Source organism: Oncorhynchus gorbuscha, linkage group LG18, assembly GCF_021184085.1.
Source record: "Oncorhynchus gorbuscha isolate QuinsamMale2020 ecotype Even-year linkage group LG18, OgorEven_v1.0, whole genome shotgun sequence".
In the NCBI taxonomy this organism is placed as follows: domain Eukaryota; kingdom Metazoa; phylum Chordata; class Actinopteri; order Salmoniformes; family Salmonidae; genus Oncorhynchus; species Oncorhynchus gorbuscha.
In genome coordinates, this window is record NC_060190.1 from 23,537,364 (window position 1) to 23,564,938 (window position 27,575).

The window sequence follows — 27,575 nt, forward strand, 5'->3', positions numbered from 1 at the left end:
TTAGCCAATGAATTATACTCGTGAGCAAACATTCAATAACTGCAGGTGGCAGTAAATCACCAACCTTGGCTTTATACCTGTTCAAACAGCAAACTCCAGGTGGCAGTATGCACCCTTTAGTTTGCTTACCAACTTATAGATGTAGTAGAAGAAGATGGCCTCGCTAGTGCTGCCCATGCTCTTACAGACGCTATAACGGGACCAATACAATGCTGCCTCCTCTAACTATCTCCATGGTTCACACTCAGTTTGACGAGTATCTCCCTAGGAACAAAATCTCTAGACTGAACCCTCCCACCTGCACTGATTTGTTCCTGACGCAGGCCAAGTTATCTGATTGGTCTAGATCCCTGAGATGGGTGGGGACTTGCATTGGCTAAGCATTCAGTTGTCTACAGATATATGGGACGTGTTGGAGAGCATACATTTTGTGCAGTTGCTGATCAGCATATTTTAATGTGTGTTGCATATTGGGATGAAAGTTATCTGACTTGCGCCTACATGTTGACTGCATGAACTTGACAATAACCACAAAATCGAGGGTCATGCAGTATACAAATATATACATATATTGCATATTAAAATGTACAATCTACTTGCAGTGAAAGGCGCTAAACATTTATATTACATTCCGTCATCTAACAGACTCCCATCCAGAGCGACCCACAGAAGCAACCAGGGTCAACGCCCTGCTCAAGAGCACGTCGACAGAACTCCCACAAGGCCAAAAATGGGGGCCGAACCAGCGACCTATCTGCCACCGGCCCAAGCTCCCAACCGCCAGGCCACCAGACCTTCAAGACCCCCCCCCCCACAAAGGCTCCCCGAGGGCTGCCCCTCAACCATCCGAGACCCCCACACTCCCCTCCACAAAAAATAATAATAATGATAAAATAAAATAATTCCATTCCCCACCCCCATGCCCCCCCCCCGTCCCCCAATGTACTGACAACCAACAAAATAAACCAAAGAGAAAAAAGACAAAGACCAATGAAAACAGAAAACAACAATGCAAAAATCAAAAGACATCAAGGAAAACAAAAATCATAACAGCAAGGAAAACAAAAATCATAACAGCAAGGAAAACAAAAATCATAACAGCAAGGAAAACAAAAATCATAACAGCAAGGAAAACAAAAATCATAACAGCAAGGCCAACTGAATACATTTGAGTGCATGTATGGCGGCTATATACATATGCGTATATGTGTGTGTGCATGTGTGTGCATTTTGAATGAGAGTGTGTGTGTATATGCATGTGTACCACCACCTCACGCAGTTTTTGATTTTTGCCATCTCTGCGGTTCTTTCCCGTCAACCGCACCCTGCAGCCGTCACCGTCATAATGTCCGCGTTTAAGGTCAACTGCATTGCAGTCGGCAACCGCAGACTGACTGATCTACAAATCAACTTGCGTCCTAAGCAACTAATCATTATTGTTTGTGCATCAGTCAGTCCGTCACCGTTTACGGACAATGCATCACATCATGTTATGCTCGCAAACGGCAGTCAATGAGAGGCACAATTGTCCACCAATCATTAGGGAGTTTTTCTCAACCCATGTGGATGTGACTGAAACGGAGAAGATGCTCTGCCGCCATTTACAAGCTATTCAAATGAAAATTGAAGAAACCTTTCTGTGATATTTTGTTTGCGAGTGTGTTTTTATAATGATATGGGGGGGGGGTTAGAGAATAACTTATTTTGACATTCTAACAAACAACTTTTCTAAACAATGCCACGTTATGAGACCCTTGCTGTTAGACAACCACTAACAGCAACTTTCTGTTTCTCCCCCGACTGCAACAGCCTGATTATGACTGCTGTCAATGCTTTCAGAACGCACCCAAAGGTTACCAAGAGTTACCGAGTGAGTCGGTCCCACCCGAGTTGTTCCACCCCAGTGTAAGCATGTCACGCCCACACACACACATGCATGCATGCGCACACACACACTAGTGGTGAGGACTTGACTTAGTCAGTAGGGAAGATAAAGATAAAGACAATTGAATAAAAACAACAAATTCAAAAAACTAAAGAAATGCCAAGGGGAGTGATTACGGATCAAGCAGAGAGGTCAGTGGTTTGTTTGGTTTTCCTTTTTAGGAAATGTTTTGACAGACCCAATCTGGTTGGAGGAGTGCAGACATCTGTGGAACACTCCTTTCCATGTTGTGCACCATTTGATGCCCAGCCCGTACATATCGTGTATAGGCACGATATCAAGTATGTGTGCACAAAACACAAAACAAAAATGTTACATTAAACAAATGAAATGCATTTCACATTTACATGCGTTATTATCAATCATAACAAAGTATAGTTTTCAACTTTTTACACGACACAAACAATACACTGCATGGATATATCAATATTGCGTGACATTTTTACATAAAACTCCTAAAACCTTCCAGGGCAAGTTATACATAATCTGTCCCATTCTATCTTCCATGTGTCGTTGTCAACAAAATTTGACTGAGGACATTCCATGTATTGTACTGTAGATTTGATCGTTGTCAGTTAAACAAACTGTCACACAGAATAACATTTATCGATTCTTTACAGATACAAAGTAACAAGTACATTGAATGGAAAGGAACATTGCAGTGTCACACTACGATGGTACAGAGTTTGGGATTCCCCCTTAGAAGGAAATAGAATTTGTTCTCTTTCAAACACTCACATCTGTAGTTTACAATAAGTGTCATACTGTCTCTGGACACTAGTGGGAGCCAGCCTGCTAGACAGGCCCTTCTGTTTACTTAATGGTTCTGCATCTTAGAAGATGACGTCTAATATCTATTGAGTTTTGTGACATGGAAGTATTGAACCATTGGTAAATCAGTTGAATCCAAGCTCATGTGGCATCAGTTTAAACACAAGCACGTAGCCATGTTTTTCCACAATCTTACATAAGGCTTGGCTAATATCCTGTCGCAACATTTTCCTTTGTGTTTTCATAGTAGCTACAACAAGGTCTTTGAAGACAGTTTTGGGTAAGGGAAGAAGCACGTCCATGCTTGTGTTTGGGTCCACATATTTTTTCCTCCATTATTATCTCTAATTTCTTCACTCTCTCATCTTCGCTCCTGTCCTTGCTCTTTCCTCATCCTCCCTCTCTTTTCATTCTTAGCATATAATCATTGCTCGCCCTCTCCCTCCTCCCTTGCTCCTCTCTGTAAAAGGGTGCGGTTTGAGCTAGAGGCTCCATGTGACACTCTCCCTCTCTCTTGCTTTCACTCCCTCCCTTTCCCCCTCTTTCTCGTTCTTTTTACCATTTGTCTGTCTTTATATACAGTTGAAGTCAGAAGTTTACATACACCTTAGCCAAATACTTTTAACTCAGTTTTTCACAATTCCTGACATTTAATCCTAGTAAAAATTCCCTGTCTTAGGTCAGTTAGGATCACCACTGTATTTTAAGAATGTGAAATGTCAGAATAATAGTAGAGTTATTTATTTCAGCTTTTATTTCTTTCATCGCATTCCCAGTGGGTCAGAAGTTTACATACACTCAATTAGTATTCGGTAGCATTGCCTTTAAATTGTTTAACTTGGGTCAAACGTTTTTGGTAGCCTTCCACATGCATCCCACAATAATTTGGGTGAATTTTGGCCCATTCCTCCTGACAGAGCTGGTGTAATTCAGTCAGGTTTGTAGGCCTCCTTGCTCGCACACACATTTTCAGTTCTGCCCACAAATTTTCTATATGATTGAGGTCAGGGCTTTGTGGTGGCCACTCCAATACCTTGACTTTGTTGCCCTTAAGCCATTTTGCCACAACTTTGGAAGTATGCTTGGGGTCATTGTCCATTTGGAAGACCCATTTGCGACCAAGCTTTAACTTCCTGACTGATGTTTTGAGATGTTGCTTCAATATATCCACATAATTTTCCTACCTCATGATGCCATCTATTTTGTGAAGTGCACCAGCCCCTCCTGCAGCAAAGCACCCCCAAAACATGATGCTGAACATGATGCTGAACATGATTCTTTGGCTTGCAAGCCTCACCCTTTTTCCTCCAAACATAACGATGGTCATTATGACCAAACAGTTTTATTTTTCTTTCATCAGACCAGAGAACATTTCTCCAAAAAGTATGATCTCTGTCCCCATGTGCAGTTGTAAACTGTAGTCTGGCTTCTTAATGGCGGTTTTGGAGCAGTGGCTTCTTCCTTGCTGAGCGGCCGTTCAGGTTATGTCGAAATAGGACTCATTTTACTGTGGATATAGATACTTTTGTACCCGTTTCCTCCAGGACCTTCACAAGGACCTTTGCTGTTGTTCTGGGATTGATTTGCACTTTTCGCACCAAAGTACGTTCATCTTCCGGAGACAAAACATGTCTTCTTCCAGAGCAGTATGATGGCTGCATGGTCCCATGGTGTTTATACTTGCGTACTATTGTTTGTACAGATGAACGTTGTACCTTCAGGCATTTGGAAATTGCTCCCAAGTATGAACCAGACTTGTGGAGGTCAATTATTTTTCTGAGGTCTTGGCTGATTTCTTTAGATTTTCCCATGATGTCAAGCAAAAAGGCACTGTTTTAAGGTAGGCCTTGAAATACATCCACAGGTACACCTCTAATTGACTCAAATGATGTCAATTAGCCTAATCAGAAGCTTCTAAAGACATGGCATCATTTTCTGGAATTTTCCAAGCTGTTTAAAGGCACAGTCAACTTGGTGTATGTAAACTTCTGACCCACTGGCATTGTGATAAGTGAAATAATCTCTCTGTAAACAATTGATGGAAAAATGACCTGTGTCATGCACAAAGTAGATGTCCTAACCGACTTGCCACAACTATAGTTTGTTAATTAACAAGACATTTGTGGAGTAGTTGAAAAACGAGTTTTAATGACTCCAAGCTAAGTGTATGTAAACTTCCGACTTCAACTGTAACTCTCTCTCTCTCTTTGCTCTGTCCTTCTCTCTCTCTCTCTCCCCCTCACCCCCTTTCTCTGCCTCTCTGTTTTTGAGGGGCTCTGCTGTTCAGATTCCTAAGCAGTGAGTGTATCAGACGCACCCTACTGCTGCCAGACAGACAGTCCGTGCAGCAAAGCCACCTCTGCCCAGCCTGCTTCAGCTCCACCCATCTCTATCACTATTAAATATATGCCGATGACCAGCACTTCACTATGCTTAGGACTTGGTCAGCTCACATTACAACACATACGGTACATTCACTGCTTTGTAATCATTACTAATTTCTACATGTAGGCTATTGTATCTGTATTATACTACTGCCACATATGCACAAACACATACAGTCACAAGACTCAGCCCAAACCTTCCCTCACACATGTAGGGGATTTGATTATCTGGCCCGTGTTGCCCCGGTGGGAGGAATTTGCACCAGGTGAAAAGTGATTGCATTCGTTTTGGAACCAGGCTGCCTCCCAGGCGTGATCCAGGTGCCCCGCTCTGGCTGGCGGCGAAGTCAGCTCAAAACAAAAGTGGCGTAGGTTAAGCACGTGGAGTAATGCGTAGGATTCTGTTTTCAAATTCAAAAGTGATTGCTTTTGATAAAAATACTTTGTCTGCCTTCCCAATGAGAACAAGCTTGAAAATTCCAACATATATTTTATGGAAACGTGATGATGTATGTTTCTGAACGATGTACCATGCTGCCTTATTGACAACATGGCAGAGCGGCGCAGATTACTGTTAGATTTTAGAAGGCCGCTCCTCCCTCACCGTTTTTTTCCGTCACACCACGGGCCATAGACCGGTGAACCGCAGTTTATTTTAATCAAACTCCCTCGGTGGAACTGACTGGTCTTGTTTGTTTTTCCTGGCTAGTCTTGTGAAGGAGGCGGGCACAGTGTCCCCTTTCAACCAATCGGATCCAGGCTTCTCTCCTTCCTTTTTTGAAAAGGGGAGGGGTTTGAGCAGTACTGTCCTGTCAGACTTGTCCCATTGGGAGGAGCAGATGTTTTTATCTCTAGTCTGTTTGTGAGTGTGTGAAAGTGTATGCATGTGTGTTTTGTGGGACGTATATGCTTCATCCATAGGGAATATAAGGTAATTTAGCATCAGGACAAAGTCGGGGACTATCCAGATAAATATAGGATACACTCAAATCCATGGTATGTACCTAAACAAAGCTTTTCTATGTGTGTGTGATTTGTGGTTTCCTCTTCTGGTGCCAGCCCTATAGATTTAGTTTGATAGTTTTGTCATATCGCTGAGGGGGCAGTTGAAAGACGCTGTTGTGGTGAGTGACGTCATGTTTTATCTGTTATGAGCAGACATATCCACCAAAGATGTTACTTAAGTCAGTCAGACGAAGCCATGGGGCTTCTGATGTTTATATGTTGTTTACATGTTCTTAACATGTTAACTAGGAAACTTGGCGAAGAGCTCAAAACTGCTGTATGTGACCGAGGGGGAAAATACGGATACTTATATGCATCGCTTGGAGGCAAATTGCTTCGTCATTCAGTTGAACTCAGGCAGACTTGTTCCGTACTGTAAGATGTTACTTGGCAAGGGTCTAGGAAGGGAACTCTGTGATGTCATCAGAGTGCTGCTGGCGGTGTAAATATAGTGATCTGTTGAGATTATATTAGGTTCACAATGAGACAGTTAGACTCAAAACATCCTCCACATCATTTGAGGATAAGAGAGAGCCTACTTTTATACACGAACACACCCACACCCACACACAGTCTTGTACAGCTAACTGTGGGGACACACAATTCAGTCCCATTCAAAATCCTATTTTCCCTAACCCCTATCCTGTACCTTAACCCAAAACTCTAACCCTAAACCCATCTTCTGACCCTAAACCTAACCCTAAGACTAATTCTAACCTTAACCCCCTAGAAATAGCATTTGACCCTGTGGGGACCAACAAAATGTCCCCACAGTGACCAATCAGAAAAACTTTCCAAGACAAATCTCATATCATAACTGCTAACCGCTAAACACAGCCTACATCGTTGTCACCAAATGAAGTAACATCAAGTCAACATAGCTGCTAGAACTAACATGTTAGTAAACCGGCTACAATCACGCAGTACAGTGTACAGTTAGCAAGCAGTTTAGCAGTTACACCGCCGGGCCCCGGTGGCAATACATTTATAAAACCGAAAGCTTACCTTGACTTGGAAGAGTTCCAGTGTCGGATAGCCATAGGAAGCTAGGTAACGTATCATCCCTCTCTGTTTGAGTAGGATAAAATGGCTAGCTGCAATGGCTAGTTAAGTAATTGAACGTTTAAAAAAATATATATATATAGCTACCTCTCTGTCTCTCTCTTGCTTCTCCATCATTTTTGAAGAAATTAATTTGTTAACTATTCAACTATTGTCTTTATTTTTGAGTCAACTACTCACCACATTTTATGCACTGCAGTGCTAGCTAGCTGTAGCCCTTCAGTATGATTCATTTTCTGATCCTTTGATTCAGTGGACATCAGTTCATGCTGCAAGAGCTCTGATAGGTTGGAGCACAACTACCAGAAGTTGTCATAATTACTGTGTAAGTCTATGGAAGGGGGTGAGAACCATGAGCCTCCCAGGTTTTGTATTGAAGTCAATGTACCCAGAGGAGGATGGAAACTAGCAGTCCTCCGGCTACACCATAGTGCTACCCTACAGAGTGCTGTTGAGGCTACTGTAGACCTTTATTGCAATTACTGGGTTTTAATCAATTATTTGGTGACGTGAACATATTTAGTATAGTTGTACCTTTTATGAAATTCACTGAGGAAGATGGTCCTCCCATTAATCTTGCAAATGGAAGATCTTTAAAGTAGTAGGCAATATCAGTGGGTTTTGTGATGAATGAGCCATCTGATTCAATGAATGCCCTTTTCCCCCACATTTCATTGAATGGGCTCCAAAGCTTTTTAATATCATTCTTTGTCATTTATCTTTGTTTCATAGTGTAGTTTTTCTTCTTTTTATCCAATCAGTTGTCCAGCCAGACCTATTTTCCATCTCTTTTGCCTCATCCATCTCAACCATACAAATGTTTAATACCTCATCAATCCACAGGGATTTAACAGTTGTACAGTCATTTTCTTAATGGGTGCATGCTTAATAGTAACTGGAATGAGCAATTTCATAAATGTGTCAAGTACAGCGTCTGGTTGCTTGTCATTACACGCCACGAACCAACAAATATTCTTCACATCAATAACATAGGAATCACTACAAAACTTATTGTATGACCTCTTATACACAATATTAGGCTCAGCCTTTGGAACTTTGGTTTTCCTAGATATGGCTATTATATTGTGATCACTACATCCTATGGATTTGGATACTGCTTTCAAACAAATTGATGCAGCATTAGTAAAGATATGATTAATACATGTTGATTTCATTCCTGTACTGTTTGTAACTACCCTGGTAGGTTGATTGATAACCTGAACCAGGTTGCAGGCACTAGTTTGAGTTGTCAGCCTGATGAAAGCCAGTCAATATTTAAATCCCCCAGAAAGTATACCTCTCTATTGATATCACATACATTATCAAGCATTTCACACGTTATCCAAATACTGACTGTTAACACTTGGTGGTTTATAGCATCTTCCCACCAGAATGGCCTTTAGGTGAGGCAGATGAACCTGTAGCCATATTACTTCAACAGTAGTTAACATGAGATCCTCTCTAAGGTTTACAGGAATGTGGTCCTGAATATAGACAGCCACACCTTTTGGCATTTCTGTCTTTTCTGTAGATGTTATAACCCATGTATTGCTACCACTGTATCGTCAAAGGTATTATCTAAGTGAGTTTCAGAGATTGTCAGAATATTAATGTTATTTATTACTAGGAAATTGATTTCATGAACCTTGTTTCTTAAGCTACATATGTTAATGTGGGCTATTTTTAATACTTTTGGGTTGGTTGTTTGCTAAGCTTCCCAGTAAAGCAAGAAAAACAGAGTTAGACATGCTCAGGTCATTTTTAATAGTGGAGGGTGAGCTGCACATGGTGGACTTCCTACTGGGGCACACCACCTCAGTGCTAACAGTATTACTCTGGTTCATAGGCATATGATTACTGCATACTAGGGATACATACTAGGGATGCAACGGTACACAGTATGTTGTCGAACCGTTCGGTTCGGTTCAATACACAGTCTGCCAGTCATTTTTCTATCATTTCCAAAAATTGCTTATTGCGCTGCAGACTATACTCACGTTGTACATTCAGACCCATAGAACCAGAAGCACAGCTTGTGAACAGGCAAGGCAGGCAACTGCTTGGGGCCCCAGGCCGTTAGGGGGCTCCTGAGGAGTGACAAACTTTACTCCACAGCAATGTCTCAAAATGTGGTGACCGCAACCACCTCCCCCTTAAACAACCAATGGAAGACTTGCAATGACACCTCAGTAGGAAAACTCCCTAAAGGGGCCCCATGTAGAGAGCGGAAACTAAAAACAAATATTCTCTCAGCTCCAACGTGACTATGGCGAGCACTACCGAGGCAGACAGAAGCACATTTGAAGAGGCACCGCCGTCGTTCAAATCCGCTGTGTGGGAACGTTTTGGATGGAGCGTTCAATACGATGACGAGGGTAAGAAGACCGTAAACAAACAAAGTAAGTCTGCAAGCATTGCTTTTCCACTGTCAGCTACTCGAGTGGAAACACTTCTAACCATGTGTCATTTACGTCACCATCACAAAGCCGTATGTCTGGCAGGTGGAGCTGAAGCGAGGAGAGTCCACTCGTTAGCGAAAACACAGCAATCTCTCGCTGCTGCCTTCCAACAACAATTCGCAACACATTCAGAAAAACATAATGAAATAACGAAAGCAGTGGGAGTATTCATAGCCAACGATTTGCAGCCCTATTCGGTGGTTACATTTTAATATTGCCTATACAAGTTTATTTAAAATAGAGCAGGCAAAGCACATACAGGTAGTCAAAGCTAAGAAGTACTTTTTAATTGTAATGCTTTTCTCCCCTTGATTTCATACAGTAGAGACAGAAACCAGGCCTAGTCAGTCATGCAGTCATTTTTCTAAATGTTTTATTTGTCTATAGGCAGAATAAAGAGTTAATTGTTTAAAGGGTGATGTGTTCATTTTTTCTTACAAAGACCGTAACGTTACCGAAGTTTACATGCACCTTAGCCAAATACATTTAAACTCAGTTTTTCACAATTCCTGACATTTAATCCTAGTAATTATTCCCTGGTTTAGGTCAGTTAGGATCACCACTTTATTTTAACAATGTGAAATGTCAGAATATTAGTAGAGATAATGATTAATTTCAGCTTTTATTTATTTCATCACATTCCCAGTGGGTCAGAAGTTTACATACACTCAATTAGTATTTGGTAGCATTGCCTTCCCCACAATAAATTGGGTGAATTTTTGGCCCATTCCGCCAAACAGAGCTGGTGTAACTGAGTCAGGTTTGTAGACCCGCTTGCTCGCACATGCTTTTTCAGTTCTGCCCACAAATTTTCTATGGGATTGAGGTCAGGGCTTTGATGGCCACGCCAATACCGTGACTTTGTTGTCCTTAAACCATTTTGCCACAACTTCGGAAGCATGCTTGTGGTCATTGTCCGTTTAGAAGACCTATTTGCGACCAAGCTTTAACTTCCTGACCGAAGTCTTAAGATGTTTCTTCAATATATCCACATAATTTCCATCCTCATGATGCCATCTATTTTGTGAAGTGCACCAGCCCCTCCTGCAGCAAAGCACCCCAACAACATGATGGTGCCACCCCCATGCTTCACGGTTAGGATGGTGTTCTTCGGCTTGCAAGCCTCCCCTTTTTTCCTCCAAACATAATGATGGTCATTATGGCCAAACAGTTCTATTTTTGTTTCATCAGACCAGAGGACATTTCTCAAATAATTATGATCTTTGTCCCCATGTGCAGTTGCAAACCGTAGTCTGGCTTTTTTTATGGCAGTTTTGGAGCAGTCTTCCTTGCTGAGCGGCCTTTCAGGTTATGTCGATATTGGACTTCTTTTACTGTGGATATAGATACTTTTGTACCTGTTTTCTCCAGCATCTTCACAAGGTCCTTTGCTGTTGTTCTGGGATTGATTTGCGCTTTTCGCACCAAAGTATGTTCATCTCAAGGAGACAGAACGCGTCTCCTTCCTGAGAGGTATGACGGCTGCGTGGTCCCATGGTGTTTATACTTGCGTACTATTGTTTGTACATATGAACGTGGTACCTTCGGGCATTTAGAAATTTCTCCCAAGGATGAACCAGACTTGTGGAGGTCTACAAAAACAAATTGAGGTCTTGGCTGATTTTCTTTTGATTTTACCATTATGTCAAGCAAAGAGGCACTGAGTTTGAAGGTAGGCCTTGAGATACATCCACAGATACACCTCCAATTGACATCATTTTTTCAGAAGCTTCTAAAGCCATGACATAATGTTCTGGTATTGTCCAAGCTGTTTAAAGGCACAGTCAACTTAGTGTATGTAAACTTCTGACCCACTGGAATTGTGATACAGTGAAATAACCTGCCTGTAAACAATGATTGGAACAATAAGTAGATGTCCTAACCGACTTGCCAAAACTATAGTTTGTTAACAAGAAATCTGTGGAATGGTTGAGAAACGAGTTTTAATGACTCCAACCTACGTGTATTTAAACTTCCGACTTCGACTGTAAGTGTTGATATTAGTTGGGTAGGCATCTTTACTTCAACATGATTGTGTTTTGATTGATTTCTAATACCTTTTGACTTTTTTTTCTGGTAGATGTTGTCCAAGACCCATTTTCCATCTGTTTGACAAGAAATCAAAGCCTTTGCTTATTCCTAATTTGTAGGATGGGAAATGTGTATAGAATGTATAACATGTCTTCATTTCTCAAAAATCTAGACTCTTAGCTTTCATTGACACCCAATTTGACATGCTCCTTTGAACGTCACATGTTGGTGCTCATGGGTCCTTTTGGATGTAAATGACCATTAGCATAGCTATAACACAAGCTGAACCAGTACATGACACTACTAGGCAGAATTGTCCCTATTTAAGTCAGCATGACATACTTTGCAGCCTACACTGGTTAGCTTACTCATTTGGTATCACTGTAGCATCTAGCTTTCTGTTGCTATCAGGGTTGGAGTCAATTCCAAAGTAATGACATACATTGTTCCCGGGTTAGCCAAATGCTTTGTCATCACTGTAGCAGCTAGCCGTGTTGCTTTACCCAGCCCTTTTCACATGTCTGTCTGTGGGGTGGGGCTCAGTATAAGTCAACACTTTTCATAGCCCAGCTCAGTAAAGTAAAGACTATCTTTAACCCTATTGTTGAAGAAGCGCTCCTATTAAACCCCTAGGAAGAACAACCCTACTCCCTCCTGGTAACACAGACTGACATATGAATATATTATTAACCATGGCCGCATTGGGGCGGCAGGGTAGCCTAGTGGTTAGAGCGTTGGACTAGTAACCGGAAGATTGCAAGTTCAAACCCCGGAGCTGACAAGGTACAAATCTGTCATTCTGTCCCTGAACAGTTAACCCACTGTTCCTAGGCCGTCATTGAAAATAAGAATTTGTTCTTAACTGACTTGCCTAGTTAAATAAAGGTAAAATAAATCAAATTGGCTCCTGTGCCACGCTGGCTGCCCCTGTATGCACCATTTAAATGGTGCTGTGAGTAATGTTTCTGTGCCACCAATTGATACACACCCTTCTCGGGTGTGGCTATAGGACTCTGACTTTGTGTGTGTGCGTAGATCGTTTCAACTGGTTTCAGGGCAAATGTCCCTTAAAACAGACACTTCTATTCTGGCCCAATGTCCCGTTTTGGTAACGGCTGCCAGTAGCTCCCATTATGTGTGTGTACCTGTGTACACAATAATGTTACAGTAATGCATGTTTATCCTATGTGTACTCCTCTTTGCAAATAACATTTTCAATGACAATAATACCTTGGACAATAATACCATCTCATTATTTCCTTCCTCATAAAAAAGAAGCCTGACAACTCCCGCCCCTTTCCCGTTATCATGTCAATCACAACCCAGTACAACTATGAGAAATCGAGAAGAAATCATTGTAACACATGAGCACTCTGCATTATGATGTGGGTTATAATGCATTGTCATTTAAATGTTTTATTTTATTTAACTAGGCAAGTCAGTTTAGAACAAATTCTTATTTGCAATGACGGCCTAGGAACATTGGGTTAACTGCCTTGTTTATGGGCAGAACGAGATGTTTTTTTTTTTATCTTGTCAGCTCGGGGATTCTATCTAGCAACCTTTTGGTTACTGGTCCAACGTTCTAACCACTAGGCTACCTGCCGCCCCATTGTAAGACTTGTCGTGAATATTTATAATGTCTTATCTCATATTGACCCCGGACAAAATAACATTCAGTTTGAGACGGTTGAAAAGTTTTTGAGAGATCATTATGTATCTGTCATGTTCTGAACATGTATAAGAACCGTTTATTGACTGTAAACAAGGGGCTGTCATGGCTAGCATTTTGGGTTTGGTTACCTCCCCCCACAGACCTGTTCACTGTGGAGTGCATGAGGAATGTTGAAACGACGTTGGACGCAGGTAGGTAGACAAACACTGAGACTCTGGGCTAGACTCAGGTGAGCTGGAGGAGCGCTAGGTCAGACTACGTTTTTACCTCAGTGATACAGTTTTGGGTTGTACTGTCTCGTGAGAAGTAGTAGTGCTTGGTTGGACTTCTAATCAGTAATAGTGTTTTGGAACTGTCTGATAAGGATGATAGTGTTTTGGAACTGTCTGATAAGGATGATAGTGTTTTGGAACTGTCTGATAAGGATGATAGTGTTTTGGAACTGTCTGATAAGGATGATAGTGTTTTGGAACTGTCTGATAAGGATGATAGTGTTTTGGAACTGTCTGATAAGGATGATAGTGTTTTTGTTCCTCTTTGTTTTTGCTGGAATAGTGTTTGGTTTGCTCTCAGCTAATCAATATTTGTGTTTTGATACTTTCTGATAAGCAGTAGTACAGTAGCTTGGCCACAATTTAGTTATAGAAGCAATGTTTGGCCTCGCTAGTCTATACATTAACTACTAACAGATTGGCAATAATAGTGTTTTGCTATTATTCAATAATAATAATAATAATAATAGCAGAACAGAATTCCCGGTTAGACTTATGAAGTAGGCCTACTCCAATAAGTTACACCCAGTCTTGTATCACAATCAGCAGTAAAAGGGACTGATTACAGTTTATAACACTGTTTAGGTTGGCCCCTGAGAGATGCATTTGTGTGGTTGGCTGGTTTCTGCTGTACAGTCACTGTTGACATTAAGACTTGTTGTTATGCTGCCTGGTACCCGCCCTCTATTCTCTACCCTGCCAGTGCTTTGTGTGATTCTTAATGGACTGTATGCAGTAGGGCTGACTGTTTATCTATCTGCCTGTATTAAAGGGTATCTGGGTGGTTCTGGGAGCTAGGTGAAATAGCCTAACCTGTCTACGTATGTCTGCATGGGTAGACACCTACTCAGGGATTTTCCCTGAGAGAGAGCCTTGTTGTTGTGACTGGTAGTTTTAATGGTGTGCCACTCAAGCAGATACAAATCCATTCAGCATACTTTTGTGTTCACTAGCATGGGCTTAATGTCACTAATTTAATGTCACTCACCTGGTGTCCCAAATGTAAATCACCTGGTGTCCCAAATGTAAATCAGTCCATTATTGGTGAGGAAGAATGCTGTGGACCTTGAGGCCGGATTTGAGAATAGGGGGTCATAGGTAGTGATGGGGGGGAAACATTGATAGAGTTACATATCAGGATATTATTTTTGACAGTATTTGGTATAGTTTTGACAATATTGCAATATCTTTGCGCTAGTTGGCTGTACCTGCACCAAAATTCCAGTGTAGACAGTGCATTCAGAAAGTATTCACAGCCCATATCCGTTACAGCCTTATTCTAAACAATTGATTAAATTGTTTTTGTCCCTCAATCTACACACAATACACCATAATGACAAATCAAAAACTAAGGCTGTGTTCTTAGGGTCATTGTCCTGTTGGAAGGTGAACCTTTGCCCCAGTCTGAGGTCCTGAGTGCTCTGGAGCAGGTATTCATCAAGGATCTCTCTGTACTTTGCTCCGTTCATCTTTGCTTCGATCCTGACTAGTCTCCCAGTCCCTGCCGCTGAAAAACATCCCTATAGGGTGAGGCTGCCACCACCATGCTTCACCGTAGGGATGGTGCCAGGTTTCCTCCAGACGTGACGCTTGGCATTCAGGCCAAAGAGTTCAATCTTGGTTTCATCAGACCAGAATTTTGTTTCTGAAAGTCCTTTAGGTGCCTTTTGGCAAACGCCACTAAGGAGTGGCTTATGTCTGGCCAATCTACCATAAAGGCCTGATTGGTGGACTGATGCAGAGATGTTATCCTTCTGGAAGGTTCTCCCATCACCACAGAGGAACTTTGGAGCTCTGTCAGAGTGACCATTTGGGTTCTTGGTCACCTCCCTGACCAAGACCCTTCTCCCCTGATTGCTCAGTTTGGCTGGGCAGCCAGTTATAGGAAGAGTCTTGGTGGTCCCATTCTTCTTCCATTTAAGAATGATGTAGACCAATGTGATCTAGCGGACCTTCAATGCTGCAGAATTGTTTTGGTACCCTTCCCCAGATCTGTGCCTCGACACGATCCTGTCTCGGAGCTCATCGGACAATTCCTTCTACCCCCATGGCTTGGTTTTTGCTCTGACATGCACTGTCAACTGTGGGGCCTTACATAGGCAAGTGTGTGCCTTTCCAAATCATGTCCAATCAATTGAATGTAATCAAGTTGTAGAAACATGTCAAGGATGATCAATGGAAACAGGATGCACCTGAGCTCAATTTTGAGTCTCATAACAAAGGGTCTGAATTCTTATGTAAATAAAGTATTTCTGATTTTTTTTTTATTAAAAAAATAATAATTTGCAAACATTTCTAAAAATCTGTTAACGTTTTGTCATTATGGGTTTTTGTGTGTAGATTTGATGTGGGATATATATATATATATATATGGACTTTTAGAATAAGGCTGTAATGTACCAAAATGTGGAAAAGTGAAGGGGTCTGAACTTGCCAAAGCACTGTTTATATAGCTTGTTCTCCATCTTCTTTTTAAATAGGGTGCCAGTTTATTTTCAGCACTTTTTTATTTCCATGACTGATCAAAACTTGTTCTCTCATGGCTCTCTCTTGTTCCTCTGCAGCAGATATATGGTGAGAAATGTTTGGAACATTAATTCGCAATAAGGTCACAGTATCGAATCATAATACATATAGAATTGTGAGAATTGCAATACATATTGTATCGGCAGCAAAGTATCGTGATAATATCGTATCGAGAGGTCCCTGGCAATTCCCATCCCTAGTCATAGGCTGTATATAGCTGGAGTGTGGAATGGTATGGCTGGAAGAGCTATAGCGAATCAGTGTGTTCAACTGAAGTAAGTAACCATGCTGCAGAAGGTCAGTCATCCTCTATCTGCTGCCGTGAGGTCACCGACTACGGAATGTGAATGAGATGTCAAAGGCCAACAATTATCACACACTGGTCTGACATCAGCTAGGTGATAAATGTTTCCCATTCCTGAGGCCCTCATATGCCTGGTTAACATTATTCTTGTCAGGACTAGCTAGCAGTTAGCACACCAGGCGAGAAATCCCATTGGCACACATTAGCCAAATGTGCTACAATTCTGTTCATCATTACACTTGTGTAGTGAATGCAGACTAACTGATCCAACTGATTTTTTTCACTTGACTTGACAAACATGTCTCTGAGTTGATGTCTGGTGTGTACTTTTAGACACTGAATTAAGAGCTAAGGCAGACCGTGGTAAGTTTGGCATGGCTATTAGCTTGTATGCTGTTGCCAGTGATGTATTAGGCCTTACGCACTACCCTCTGTAGCGCCTTACGGACGGTCAGATACCAAGGAGTTACCATACCAGGCGGTGATGCAACTGGTCAGAATGCTCTCGATGCTACAGCTGTAGAACTTTTTGAGGACCCATGCCAAATCTTTTCAGTCTCCTGAGGGGGAGAAGGTGTTATCGTGCCCTCTTCACAACTGTCTTGGTGTGTTTGGATCATGATAGTTCGTTGGTGATGTGGACACCGAGGAAATGAGAACTCTCCACCTGCTCGACTTCAGCCCCATCAATGTTAATGGGGGCCTGTTCGGCCTTCATTTTCCTATATTCCATGATCAGCTCCTTTGTCTTGCTCACATTGAGGGAGAGGTTGTTGTCCTGGCACCACACTCACTATAGGCTGTCTCATCGTTGTCAGTGATCTGTTGCGTCGTCAGAAAACTACATAATGGTGTTGGAGTCGTGCTTGGCCACGCAGTGGTGGGTGAACAGGGAGTACAGGAGGGGGCTGAGCTGTAGTCAATGAACAGCATTCTCTCACAGTTGTTTCTTTTGTCCAGGTGGGAAAGGACAGTGTGGAGGGCGATTGAGATTGCGTCATCTGTGGATCTGTTGGGGCGGTATGTGAATTGGAGTGGGGCTAGGGTTTCTGGCATGATGGTGTTGATTTGAGCCATGACCAACCTTTCAAAGCACTTAATGGTTACCGACGTGAGTGCTACGGGGCGGTAATCATTTAGGCAGATTACCTTCGCTTTCTTGGGCACAGGGACTATGGTGGTCTGCTTGAAACATGTAGGTATTACAGACTCAGACAGGGAGAGGTTGAAAATGTCAGTGAAGATACTTGCCAGCTGGTCTGCGCATGCTTTGAGTACACGTCCTGGTAATACGTCTGGGCCGGAGAGCGTGATCACACAGTCGCCCGGAACTTCTGGTGCTCTCATACCTGCTTCCGTGTTGCATGCCTCGAAGCGAGCATAAATGGCCACGTCTCGGTGAAACATAAGATATTACCGTTTTAATGTCCCGTTGGGTAGGATAGTCTTAATCGTAGATCGTCCAGTTTTTTTATTCCAATGATTGCATGTTGGCCAATAATACGGAAGGTAGTGGTGGTTTGCCTACTTGTCAGCGAATTCTTGCAAGGCACTCCGCCCTCACCCTTTTTTTCCGTCTTTTCTTCACGTGGATGACGGGGATTTGGGCCTTGTCTCGACAAAGCAGTATATATAGGTGTAGACAAACAGTGAAATGCTTACGGGTCTTTTTCCAATGATGCAGAGTTTAAGATACAAACATTAAATACACAGTGAATAAGGAGTTACAATTAGAGTAAAAACAATGGCATTATACATGTTAAAACCGTTAAATGCGGACATGAGCATGTGTTCATATAATCTAGCTTTCTACTAAATCGTAACAGTGATGTGCCCGTGTTAAATCTCTGTATCTCTATGTTGTACTGACGTCAGTCTCTTGTGTTCAGGTTCCCGGGGCTTGGTTTGCTGTTGCTATCTATAGTGTACTGATGTTAGCCTCTGTGTTCAGGTGTGTGTTATACTCTGAGTATACTTAACATGAACATTAAGAAAACCATGACATAGACTGACCAGGTGAATCCAGGTGAAAGCTATGATCCCTTATTGATGTCACTTGTTAAATCCACTTCAATGAGTGTAGATGAAGGGGAGGAGACAGGTTAAAGATTCATTTTAAGCCTTAAAACAATTGAGGCATGGATTGTGTATGTGTGCCATTGAGGGTGAATGGGCAAGATAAGAACTGCAACGCTGCTGGGTTTTTCAGACTCAACAATGTTCTGTGTGTATCGAGAATGGTTACCACCACTCAAAGGACATCCAACCAACTTGACACAACTGTGGGAAGCATTAGAGTCAACATAGGCCAGCATCCCCGGGGAACACTTTCGACACCTTGTCGAGTCCATGCCCCCGACGAATTGAGGCTGTTAACAAGGCAACACTCCATCGTAACTCCTCCTCCACATTTACTGGATTGGTTGAACAGTGCAGAAGAGAACCTCCTCCTACAGTCTTCTCGTCAAGACCAGTATGTAGGGGATCTAGTTTCAGGCATTTATTTTACGCCTGCTACGTTAGGTTAGGGTTAGGTTAGGTTGGGCAGGGTAGTTAGTCAGTGGGGTTTGTTGAAGTAGATTTTGTTGCATTAGAAATGAGAAGTGCAGTTTGTTTACACACCCAAAGCCACTTCCTTTGTCATGTGCTGTCGGTTGGAAGACAGAGGAGAAAGCTCGCAGTGAGATGCCCGTGTTCCTTTGCTGCCATGATCACGAGTAGATGTGCAGCCAAATGCCTTTTGAATCAACGTCTTTGTTTCAGTTTTGTTTATAAACCATAATTCAATTTGAAATAAACATGAGTCATACTTGAGTAGCTTGGATCAAACCAGAGTCATTCAAGTAGGGTACTCTGGTATAGTTTTGCCAACATAGAGCTACAGATAACAAACGAATTGTATCTCTTTGGTTGCCAAAAGATGAGCCAGTCAGAATTCCAGGTGACACGCCCAAGCCTCCACCCTCTCTGTGTCTGTCCTTTCATTCGCCGTCAGTCTGGTGTGTTGCCTAGTGCAAAAATATTTATCCAAAGAGAGGGCAGTGTGACTCGTTAGCCCACTTTCCGCCCCTGGGTGTCTGTGATCTCACTTTCCCCTCCCTACTTCCTCCCAACCCATCTGAGTGGGGACTTGTTCCAATACTTTACAGATGCATCCTTCCTTTCCTTCCTTCCTTTGAGGTTCATTACTGAGTATTACTGGTGAAAACAGCAGGCCGCAACCATTATTTCACACATCTAATCACGTACAGTACAAATCAGTGATTGCCTCAAACCCAGCTCGCTAAGGCCCTTAGCTGGGTTTTGACAAGGCCTTTGTGTCAACACCACTCTCCTTCCACAAGATGCACTCTTCGAACAAAGGGTTCCAAAAGGGTTCTGCCTCTGTCCCCATAGTGGAACCCTTTTTGGTTCTGGGTAGAACTATTTTGGGTTCCACGTAGAACCCTCTGTTGAAAGGGTTCTATATGGAACTCAAAAGGGTTCTAACTGGAACCAAAAAGGGTTTTTCAATGGGAACAGCCGCAGACCCCTTTTAGATTCTAGATAGCACTTTTTTTTAAGAGTGCATAGATTAAGTAATGTTGTCAGTGAACATCGAATCAAATTTTATTGGTCACATACACATAGTTAGCAGATGTTAATGCGAGTGTAGCGAAATGCTTGTAATCAGTAATCATCTCCAAGTAATGTTGTATGGCAAAATAAAGTTAATCTGAATAGTATAAGTAGTATACAGTTAGTATAGCGCATGATTTTACGTGTAAGAATTTAGTATACAGTTTGACTAGTGAGATTTCAACCTCTGCCACTCTTTCTCTCGCTCTCTCCACCTGTCTCTCACTGTCTTTATCTCCCATCCTATAATCCCTGTGTAACAGTAGAATTGTTTTAAGCTTGACTGCTTGGTCCAATCGAAACTTCTTAAAGATACTTAGCAGGGTATGAGACATTCACACCCATCCTTGGGACTCATACCATAAGAAATACATTATGCTGTGCTGTAACCCTGGGACATTTTGAGACCCTGGAAATCTCATAACACATACTCCTCGCCTCCTTCTCAAAACCCATTGGATAAGAAAGCCAGAGGTCAAATCAAAGGTTCCGTCCCTCTCACCTTCTACTCTAATGGGTTTTGCGAACGAAGAAAGTAGAGCGGACATGAGGGGAATGCAATTGAGATTCTCCAATAGGCAGTATGGGTGGAGAGGGTGAAACTCAAACTCCACCTGGTTTCTGCATTCCTCAAACCAGCAATGTTAGTTAGTTACCCTCACCGCTTCAGTCACAATGTGTACATCCCACATACACCAAACAGTAGGGATATGGGATGTGCTTGGTTACGTAATATCAGGAAAAAAAGCTGTATAGAGGTCTTTGGACAAACTGTTTTGATTTTATTATATAATGCTATCAGTCCACTGACACGTGGGGTGTCAGTCTTGTCATATCATTTCTCTCTCTCTCTCTCTCTCTCTCTCTCTCTCTCTCTCTCTCTCTCTCTCTCTCTCTCTCTCTCTCGATCAGCTCCTTCCCATGTCTCAGTTGTAGAGTGTATAACAGGGGATGTAGAACCTCTGGGATACACAACTAAGGTTGGTAATTGACGGGTCCTCTTTGATGTGTGAACGTGAGCTAGGGCACGAGAGAAAGATTCCCGATTTCCTGTCATATTGGTTCTGACCAAGTCTAGATACACTTTCAAGGAAATGTATTGTCGACTACTGTGGTCTTGAATATATAACTGAAAATTGATATCATTAAGAACTACAACTTATATTATAATAACACACGGTTAAAATCCATTACAATTAATTAACTTTTTCACAGCACCCACCGCTTTTGATTTGAACAACACTTTTCATACATATTTGCCCGTTTTTAGAAGGGTTCAGAAAGTGACCTTTTGGACCTGAATACCAAAACATTCAAGAGATAAAGGTGTTCAGAGTTGACAGCACCACATCAAAGTTGCCTACCATACAATGAAACATACATGTCTTCATCACTGGAAAAGTAAAAAGCTTACAAACAGTATTGTTAAACTATTTCATCCTTTCTTGTAATACATTTTTTATTTTCTATTATCATTTTTTTTCTCCCTTAAACATAATTTATCCCCAAAAAATGCATAAACTCTGATTATTTTCATATTTGCACATGTTATAGCTTAGACCCTAGTTTACATCATCTGAGGTGTTTGTTGTGCTCGCCATCGGTTGAAACACAATATGCTCTTGAATATGGCATGGGTGTCCATGTTTTGGCTGATAAATGTACTAAAATGGGAATACAATTGATACGTAGACATTCAAATGGTACCACAAACATGGTTAGAGGTCCACACATCAGAGAATGTTGACTTGAATGGGAATATCTGTTTTAAATTATACGGTCAATCCTCCATAGGAAACCTATTGAAATCATAGATAATAGAATAAACATGACCATTTAAGTTCACATTCGACGGTGGGTGGATGAGCGAGGTGTAGACATAACCATGACACTTTGTGGCAGTGGTAACTAGTGACGACCGCATCGGTTGAGACACAACATGCTCTTGAATACAGGGTGGTTGTCATTTTAATCATAGAAATACAATTTATAGAATGGACCTATCCCTTCACACCACTGGTAGACCATTGAAATGTAAATTTAATTTAAATGTTGACTTTTAAATACTACCACAAAGATGGCCGCCATTTCAAATTTAGTTTAAAGCACCAATATTGAACTTTTCGGGCAACCTGACCAAATCCACATAGAAATGTGAGTTATAGATCTGTCATTCTCATAGAAAGCAAGTCTAAGATGCGGTAGATCTGTTCTATGTGCACTATTTCCATGCTTCCGTGCTTAAGTTAAACAATTTTGTATTTTACTTTCGGTTTTGAAAATACAATATTTTGGGCTATGGAAAACATATTTTACAGATGGTACAATGACTCTACACAATGACTGCTTGTTTTGTCACATAAACTGAAATTAGACAAACTATTAGAATTATAGCAAACATATTGCCTATTGCACCTTTTAAATGCCAGTGTTGACCAGCTAAATTGCTGTGGTCTGAAGGTCCATTCTATTAATGATATTTCTATGATTGAAATTACGCCTACCTTGTGAGGAAATTGTACAGACATTTGAGCAGCATGGAATGTTTTGTTTTGCTGTGGTTAATTTCAATTTAAGATTATGCTTAATTGCGTCAGTGATTCTGACAAGGATTAAGTCTGTGTGTCCTACTATAAGTGATACTCCTCCATTTCATTTTATGTTTTTTTAACTCTCTCCCTCTTTTTCTCTCTCTCTCTCTCCCCAGTCGCAGCCCAGACAATATTCATCCACTTCAGTGGCCCAGGTTGCCGTGAATCCAGCACAATTTGAGGTACCATTACTACACACTCCTTAACCTATCTTCTCTCATTCTCTCTCACCATGCCCCTCTCTCTTTCTCCCCCACACACACACACACACCTCTTCCTCCTCTTCCTCTGCCCAGCCTTCACCTTCTTTTCTTTGGGATAGGTCCCAGTTTCTGATCTGGCTTCCAGTGTATTTGACCCCTTCTTTGGGCGATGCTTGGTATTGTTAATATCTTTCCTGTTGCGACAGAGTAGCGGCTGCTCAGTGTGTCCCAGTCTGTGTTATTACCATAACACCATAAAGGACAGGGGAAACAAAAAGCAAGATCACATAGAAAAACAACACTCCCCTCTTCCTCCCATTCAGGCAAAGAGTTGGTCACACCCAAATGTTCAGGGAGTGGAACAATGGCTTTAGAATTAGATAGAGGCTTATGTTATTCAGCTCATTTTGATTTTGCAATTGCTTCCAACTAGAATGTTTTAAACATATCCTGAATTATTTTACACATTTCCAATAGGCTTGGTATTTTGTGTTTATTTTGTGCTTGGCTTTATTGAGGGAAAACATGCAGCACTTTGCAAAAAGTTTTTAAATTCTTGACTCTGTATAGGTGATGACCTCCAGACATAATTCCACACCAGTGTTGTTATGTTGTCACCCATTGAGGAAATGGGCTGTTAAAATAGGTTGTTATGGAGAAGGGGGGGGGGGGCGCAGTATTTCTAGTTCTGGGGGGGTAGTAGTGATGTACTTGGCCAGCCGCAACACAACAGTCAGTGTCTTCCCTACTAATGTCAGTGCAAAAGCTCTATGCTAAACAGTAGCACTCTTTTAGTTGCTTTCTCTCCAGAAAAGAGAGAGCTTAACTACAGAGAACACCTATAGTCAGCACACATTGCACAGCACTGTCTTTAACTGGTCTCCAGCCCAATACTTATAGGGAACTACAGATTGGACAAACTTCCTTTGGCTGAATGTCGGTTTTTGTTGTTGTGGGTTTGGGCTGGCAGTGGGGGAACTGAAAGTAGTTTTTTTGTAAATGGGTTTTAATCGACACGCAAAACACAAAGTTTATAACCTTGGTTAAGGTAGGTCGTTGACCACTCAGGATAAAGGAATTACCAAACTGGTTTCCCTAGAGAAGATGTATCAGTTCCCTGAATGTCTTTCCTGAATCTATTCCAAAAGTCCTCTCTCCTATGCCCAAACAATTCCATGGCGACAGCACAGGGCATAGATGCCAACCCGAGGTGGCGTATTCACGTGTCCCCCAACTCCATGACAAACACAACATAAAATGTCACCTGTTCTGGTATCTGACGTAAAACCCAGGAAGAGTGAAAATGCCTTTGCCTTGTGAAGATGTGACAGACAGTTTGCCACTTAGAAAGCTACTAATGTTTCACTTGTATCATATGCATGCACTGCATACCTATGTAGAGATGTATGCATACGCACACGGTTATGTACTATATGCATCTGTACATACTCTGCCGTATCGTCGTCATTTTTACTTGTCATTTTGTTTGTTTGCTGAGGGGAAAGCATCACTAGGCACGGAATTTTATATAGATAAGCAATTGGATAAGGCAAGCTGAAAATAATCAAATGTTACCGAGCCAATCACAATCCTTGTTGCATTGCAGAGTGCATCTGCCGCCTCGACCATGGCTACGAAGCCAAGGGCGGAGTCCGTGACAGTGGGTGGAACCACAGCGAGTGGTGTCGCAGCGGGAGGAAGTCCTACGACAGCCGGGACAAAGCAGAGTGGAGCGGCCAAAGTGAAGATGCCAGAGGTAGACTGGAGATTCTTGTGGGACAATCATGGTTTATTCTGACATCTTTCACTCTCTTCCCAAATGCGTTCCCATGGGCATAGTGTACACTCTGTTGAATGGAATCTCACTCTTTACCATTGCCTCCTTCACAGCTTGGCCTAGGGTGTGTTCCGATCTGCTTACATCACTATTCACAATGACCCCTATGAGCTTATTGATTGACTGTGCTTTTTTTTACATGCTGGTGTACGGGATTAGGACCCTTCACTGTCCATTGGTGATGTGCATAACATGTTGCTGGCTGGTTTTCTGAACCACGTTTCCATAATGTGTTCTACGCCTGCTTCTTGGTTTGTAGACGACACTTGTCTCTCCAAACGCTGCTGGAGCAGGTGCTACTATTATTGACATACCAACACCTGGGACCAGAGGCAGTCCTAAAGACACCCCGAAGGTAATGCCAAACACCCCTCCCCTAAATATAGTAATGGTCTCATCCTCTGGCCCTGGACCTCTTACTGGCCTGAATGACTGCTGGGTTTCAGATTCCGGGTCGATGTTGCCCGTAGGCAGAGATCTAGGATCAGCTTACCCTCTCTAAATGCCTAACTTAACCAATTTGGGAAGGGAAAACAAAACTGACCGTAGTTTAGTGTCTAGGGACACCTTTACCCTACTTTAGATTTTAATGTCCCCTGCACCTCATACTCACTGGGGCCCCGTTCACCTTTACATATTTGAATTTAAAGGGTGCCAATACATTGAATCCGCTCTGTTTGTGTTGTAGCCATTGACTTTTAACTCATTCCTCTTAAATATAGACTGCACCCATGCACCCTGCCAAAGCTACACCTCCTGCCCCTGGGGGAGTAAACATTGTCGGAGTGTCGGCGACACCGTGGAGAGCTGACGTACCGAAGCTCCAAGAGTCCCCGAAACAGGCAGCCAAGGTAGATGGCAGACTGTCGCTGAAAGTGGGGCGAGGCCGCTTTATTCTCAATCTTTTATTCTTTGCCCGGCCTGGCTCTCTTTTTTTTTAAAACTCACTCCCCTTTCAACACTCTCTTCCTGGGTCACTATTCCACGTCTTCTTCGTCATTAATCTCTCCCCGTGACCTTGAGGTTTAAGTCACTCTCTTTATCTTCATATTCTTCCACGCCTTTTATATAGTATCCGTTCTCCGTTTTTTTTTCTCTCCGGCGATATCCTTCAAAACATATCTCTGCTTTTGGACTTCCTTACTTCTGGCCCTCGGGTGTCTGACTGGGAATTGAACGGACACTTCTGCTCTAATGCGACTGAGTCTTACCAGCATGTCCACACTTGTGTTACTCTCAACACGTCAAGACAAACGGTGTCTGACACGTCACCACAGAGAAGGCACAATGGTATTTCCACCTTTTTAACTTTTTCTTCTGGTTGCGTTGCACCACATCTTGTATTGCTTCTGGCTTTGTTTACCTGGATTAGGTGGATTATGTTGATTGGGGGGACCTGTTGTTGTATTTCTGTTTTCGCTCTACCCTCTTTGATGCCTTACAGGGGTGCTTACTACCGTCCTAATACTTTTCTTAACGGTGGCGGCAAATTACATTCTGATTAGGCACTTATCTTATCATGGTGCCTTTCCTTTGTCTTTACCTACGGGCGATAAGCTGTTAACTATCGTCTTATCACTCTACTAAACTTTGACTCTAAGGCTATGCGCAGCTCTCTGAGCTCTGCTCTGCACCTCGTCTAATGGCGTGAACCATATGCCTTTTTATAGAGTGTGCCCACCACATCAAGCAAAGCTGACATGGCTAAAAAGGATCTTGCTAAGTTGCCCCAGGCTGTTTCTGCAGGCGGTGCCGCGGCTGGAGGCCCCTCTCAGAAAGGTCCAGAGACCAAGGTAGACTCCGGATTACTGTTCGATATTAACTGCGCCATAGTAGAAGACGACTCTTGGGGGTGGGGCTATCCCTGGTGTTAGGGGGTTATCATTGATCACTTCCTGTGTCCTTGTCATTCTTTCTCTGTTTTCACACAATGTAGCCGTGAATTAAAGCAGTGGAAGCGGTGAGGAATGTTTACTGTACCATTCTATATTTTATTTGACGACAGGAAAAAGAGAGTGCTTTTGCTCCTGCGTGAGTATTACCTTTGTGGGTTTGGTTGAATTGAGTCCACAGCCACCCAGAAGCTCAGTTGGGCATAGGAGTTGAGCAGTGTCAAAGATAGTAACCCAGTGTTGTATTCACTAACCTCTCCTGCTCTGGGTTGCAGGTACAGGTGGAAGTAGGTCCCCCAGCAGCCAAGACAGCCAAAGAGGTAAATCATTGATCTATCTTTTCTCTCTATGTGGGTTTTATATTGCACCAAACAAATAATGCATGGCATGGCATGGAATTTGCGTTGCTTGTGTTTGAGTTGTCGTGTCATGTGTAGGAGCTTGCTGCGGACCCCTTTGATGCCCTGGCTAATTTCCTGCCCTCGTCAGACAATCTCGCCCCTGCTGCCCCCGTATACACCGGGCCAGAGGTTATAGAGGTACAGCACCCTCACATAGTGTGTGTGTGTGTGTTTGCGCATGGTACGAGTTGGATAGATGTATGTGTGTGTCCACCCAGTCACCAAATGTAACAATGTGTGTTATTGCATGTGTCACACAGCATGGCTTGACCCATCAGGAGGGAGTGATATGTGGGGGGAACAACTGCCCACTGCCCCCAGGATACCGATTTGAGGACATGGTCAGTCCCTAACTCTTAATCCCCCTTCTCCTCAAGTCTCCTTCCTCTTGCTCCTCCTCGTCGTCACCATCATCCCTTATGTTGCTGTTAGAGAGCTTTACGTTTGTGTGTCTTTAGCGTTGCGCTACAGTACTGGCTTTGACATTACACACTTGACTGGAACTCTTGTTCATCAGGTCTCTTAGCCCTTAGCCTATCCCTGGACACTTGACTTGATAGGTGTAAGCAATAGGGCCAAAGGTCCACCAAGCTGATCAG

General features: G+C 42.4%; 1 protein-coding gene across 25 annotated transcripts in view; it reads left to right on the plus strand.

The window, feature by feature from the left end:
- Nucleotides 1-27,575, plus strand: part of LOC124003062 (calpastatin-like) — a 67,737-nt gene that overhangs the window by 29,731 nt on the left and 10,431 nt on the right. For 5 of the 25 annotated variants that reach the window (XM_046311082.1, XM_046311071.1, XM_046311068.1 and 2 more), the window contains 9 exons: nucleotides 1,810-1,905; nucleotides 22,760-22,825; nucleotides 24,453-24,602; nucleotides 24,943-25,038; nucleotides 25,406-25,534; nucleotides 26,354-26,476; nucleotides 26,851-26,895; nucleotides 27,013-27,114; nucleotides 27,237-27,317. In XM_046311082.1, coding sequence (XP_046167038.1) covers nucleotides 1,810-1,905; nucleotides 22,760-22,825; nucleotides 24,453-24,602; nucleotides 24,943-25,038; nucleotides 25,406-25,534; nucleotides 26,354-26,476; nucleotides 26,851-26,895; nucleotides 27,013-27,114; nucleotides 27,237-27,317 — 888 coding nt within the window. Of the gene's footprint in view, nucleotides 1-1,809; nucleotides 1,906-5,937; nucleotides 6,097-9,423; nucleotides 9,567-22,759; nucleotides 22,826-24,452; nucleotides 24,603-24,942; nucleotides 25,039-25,405; nucleotides 25,535-26,353; nucleotides 26,477-26,850; nucleotides 26,896-27,012; nucleotides 27,115-27,236; nucleotides 27,318-27,575 lie in introns of those variants that run through there. The other 20 variants (XM_046311073.1, XM_046311074.1, XM_046311077.1 and 17 more) reach the window with 17 other exon arrangements.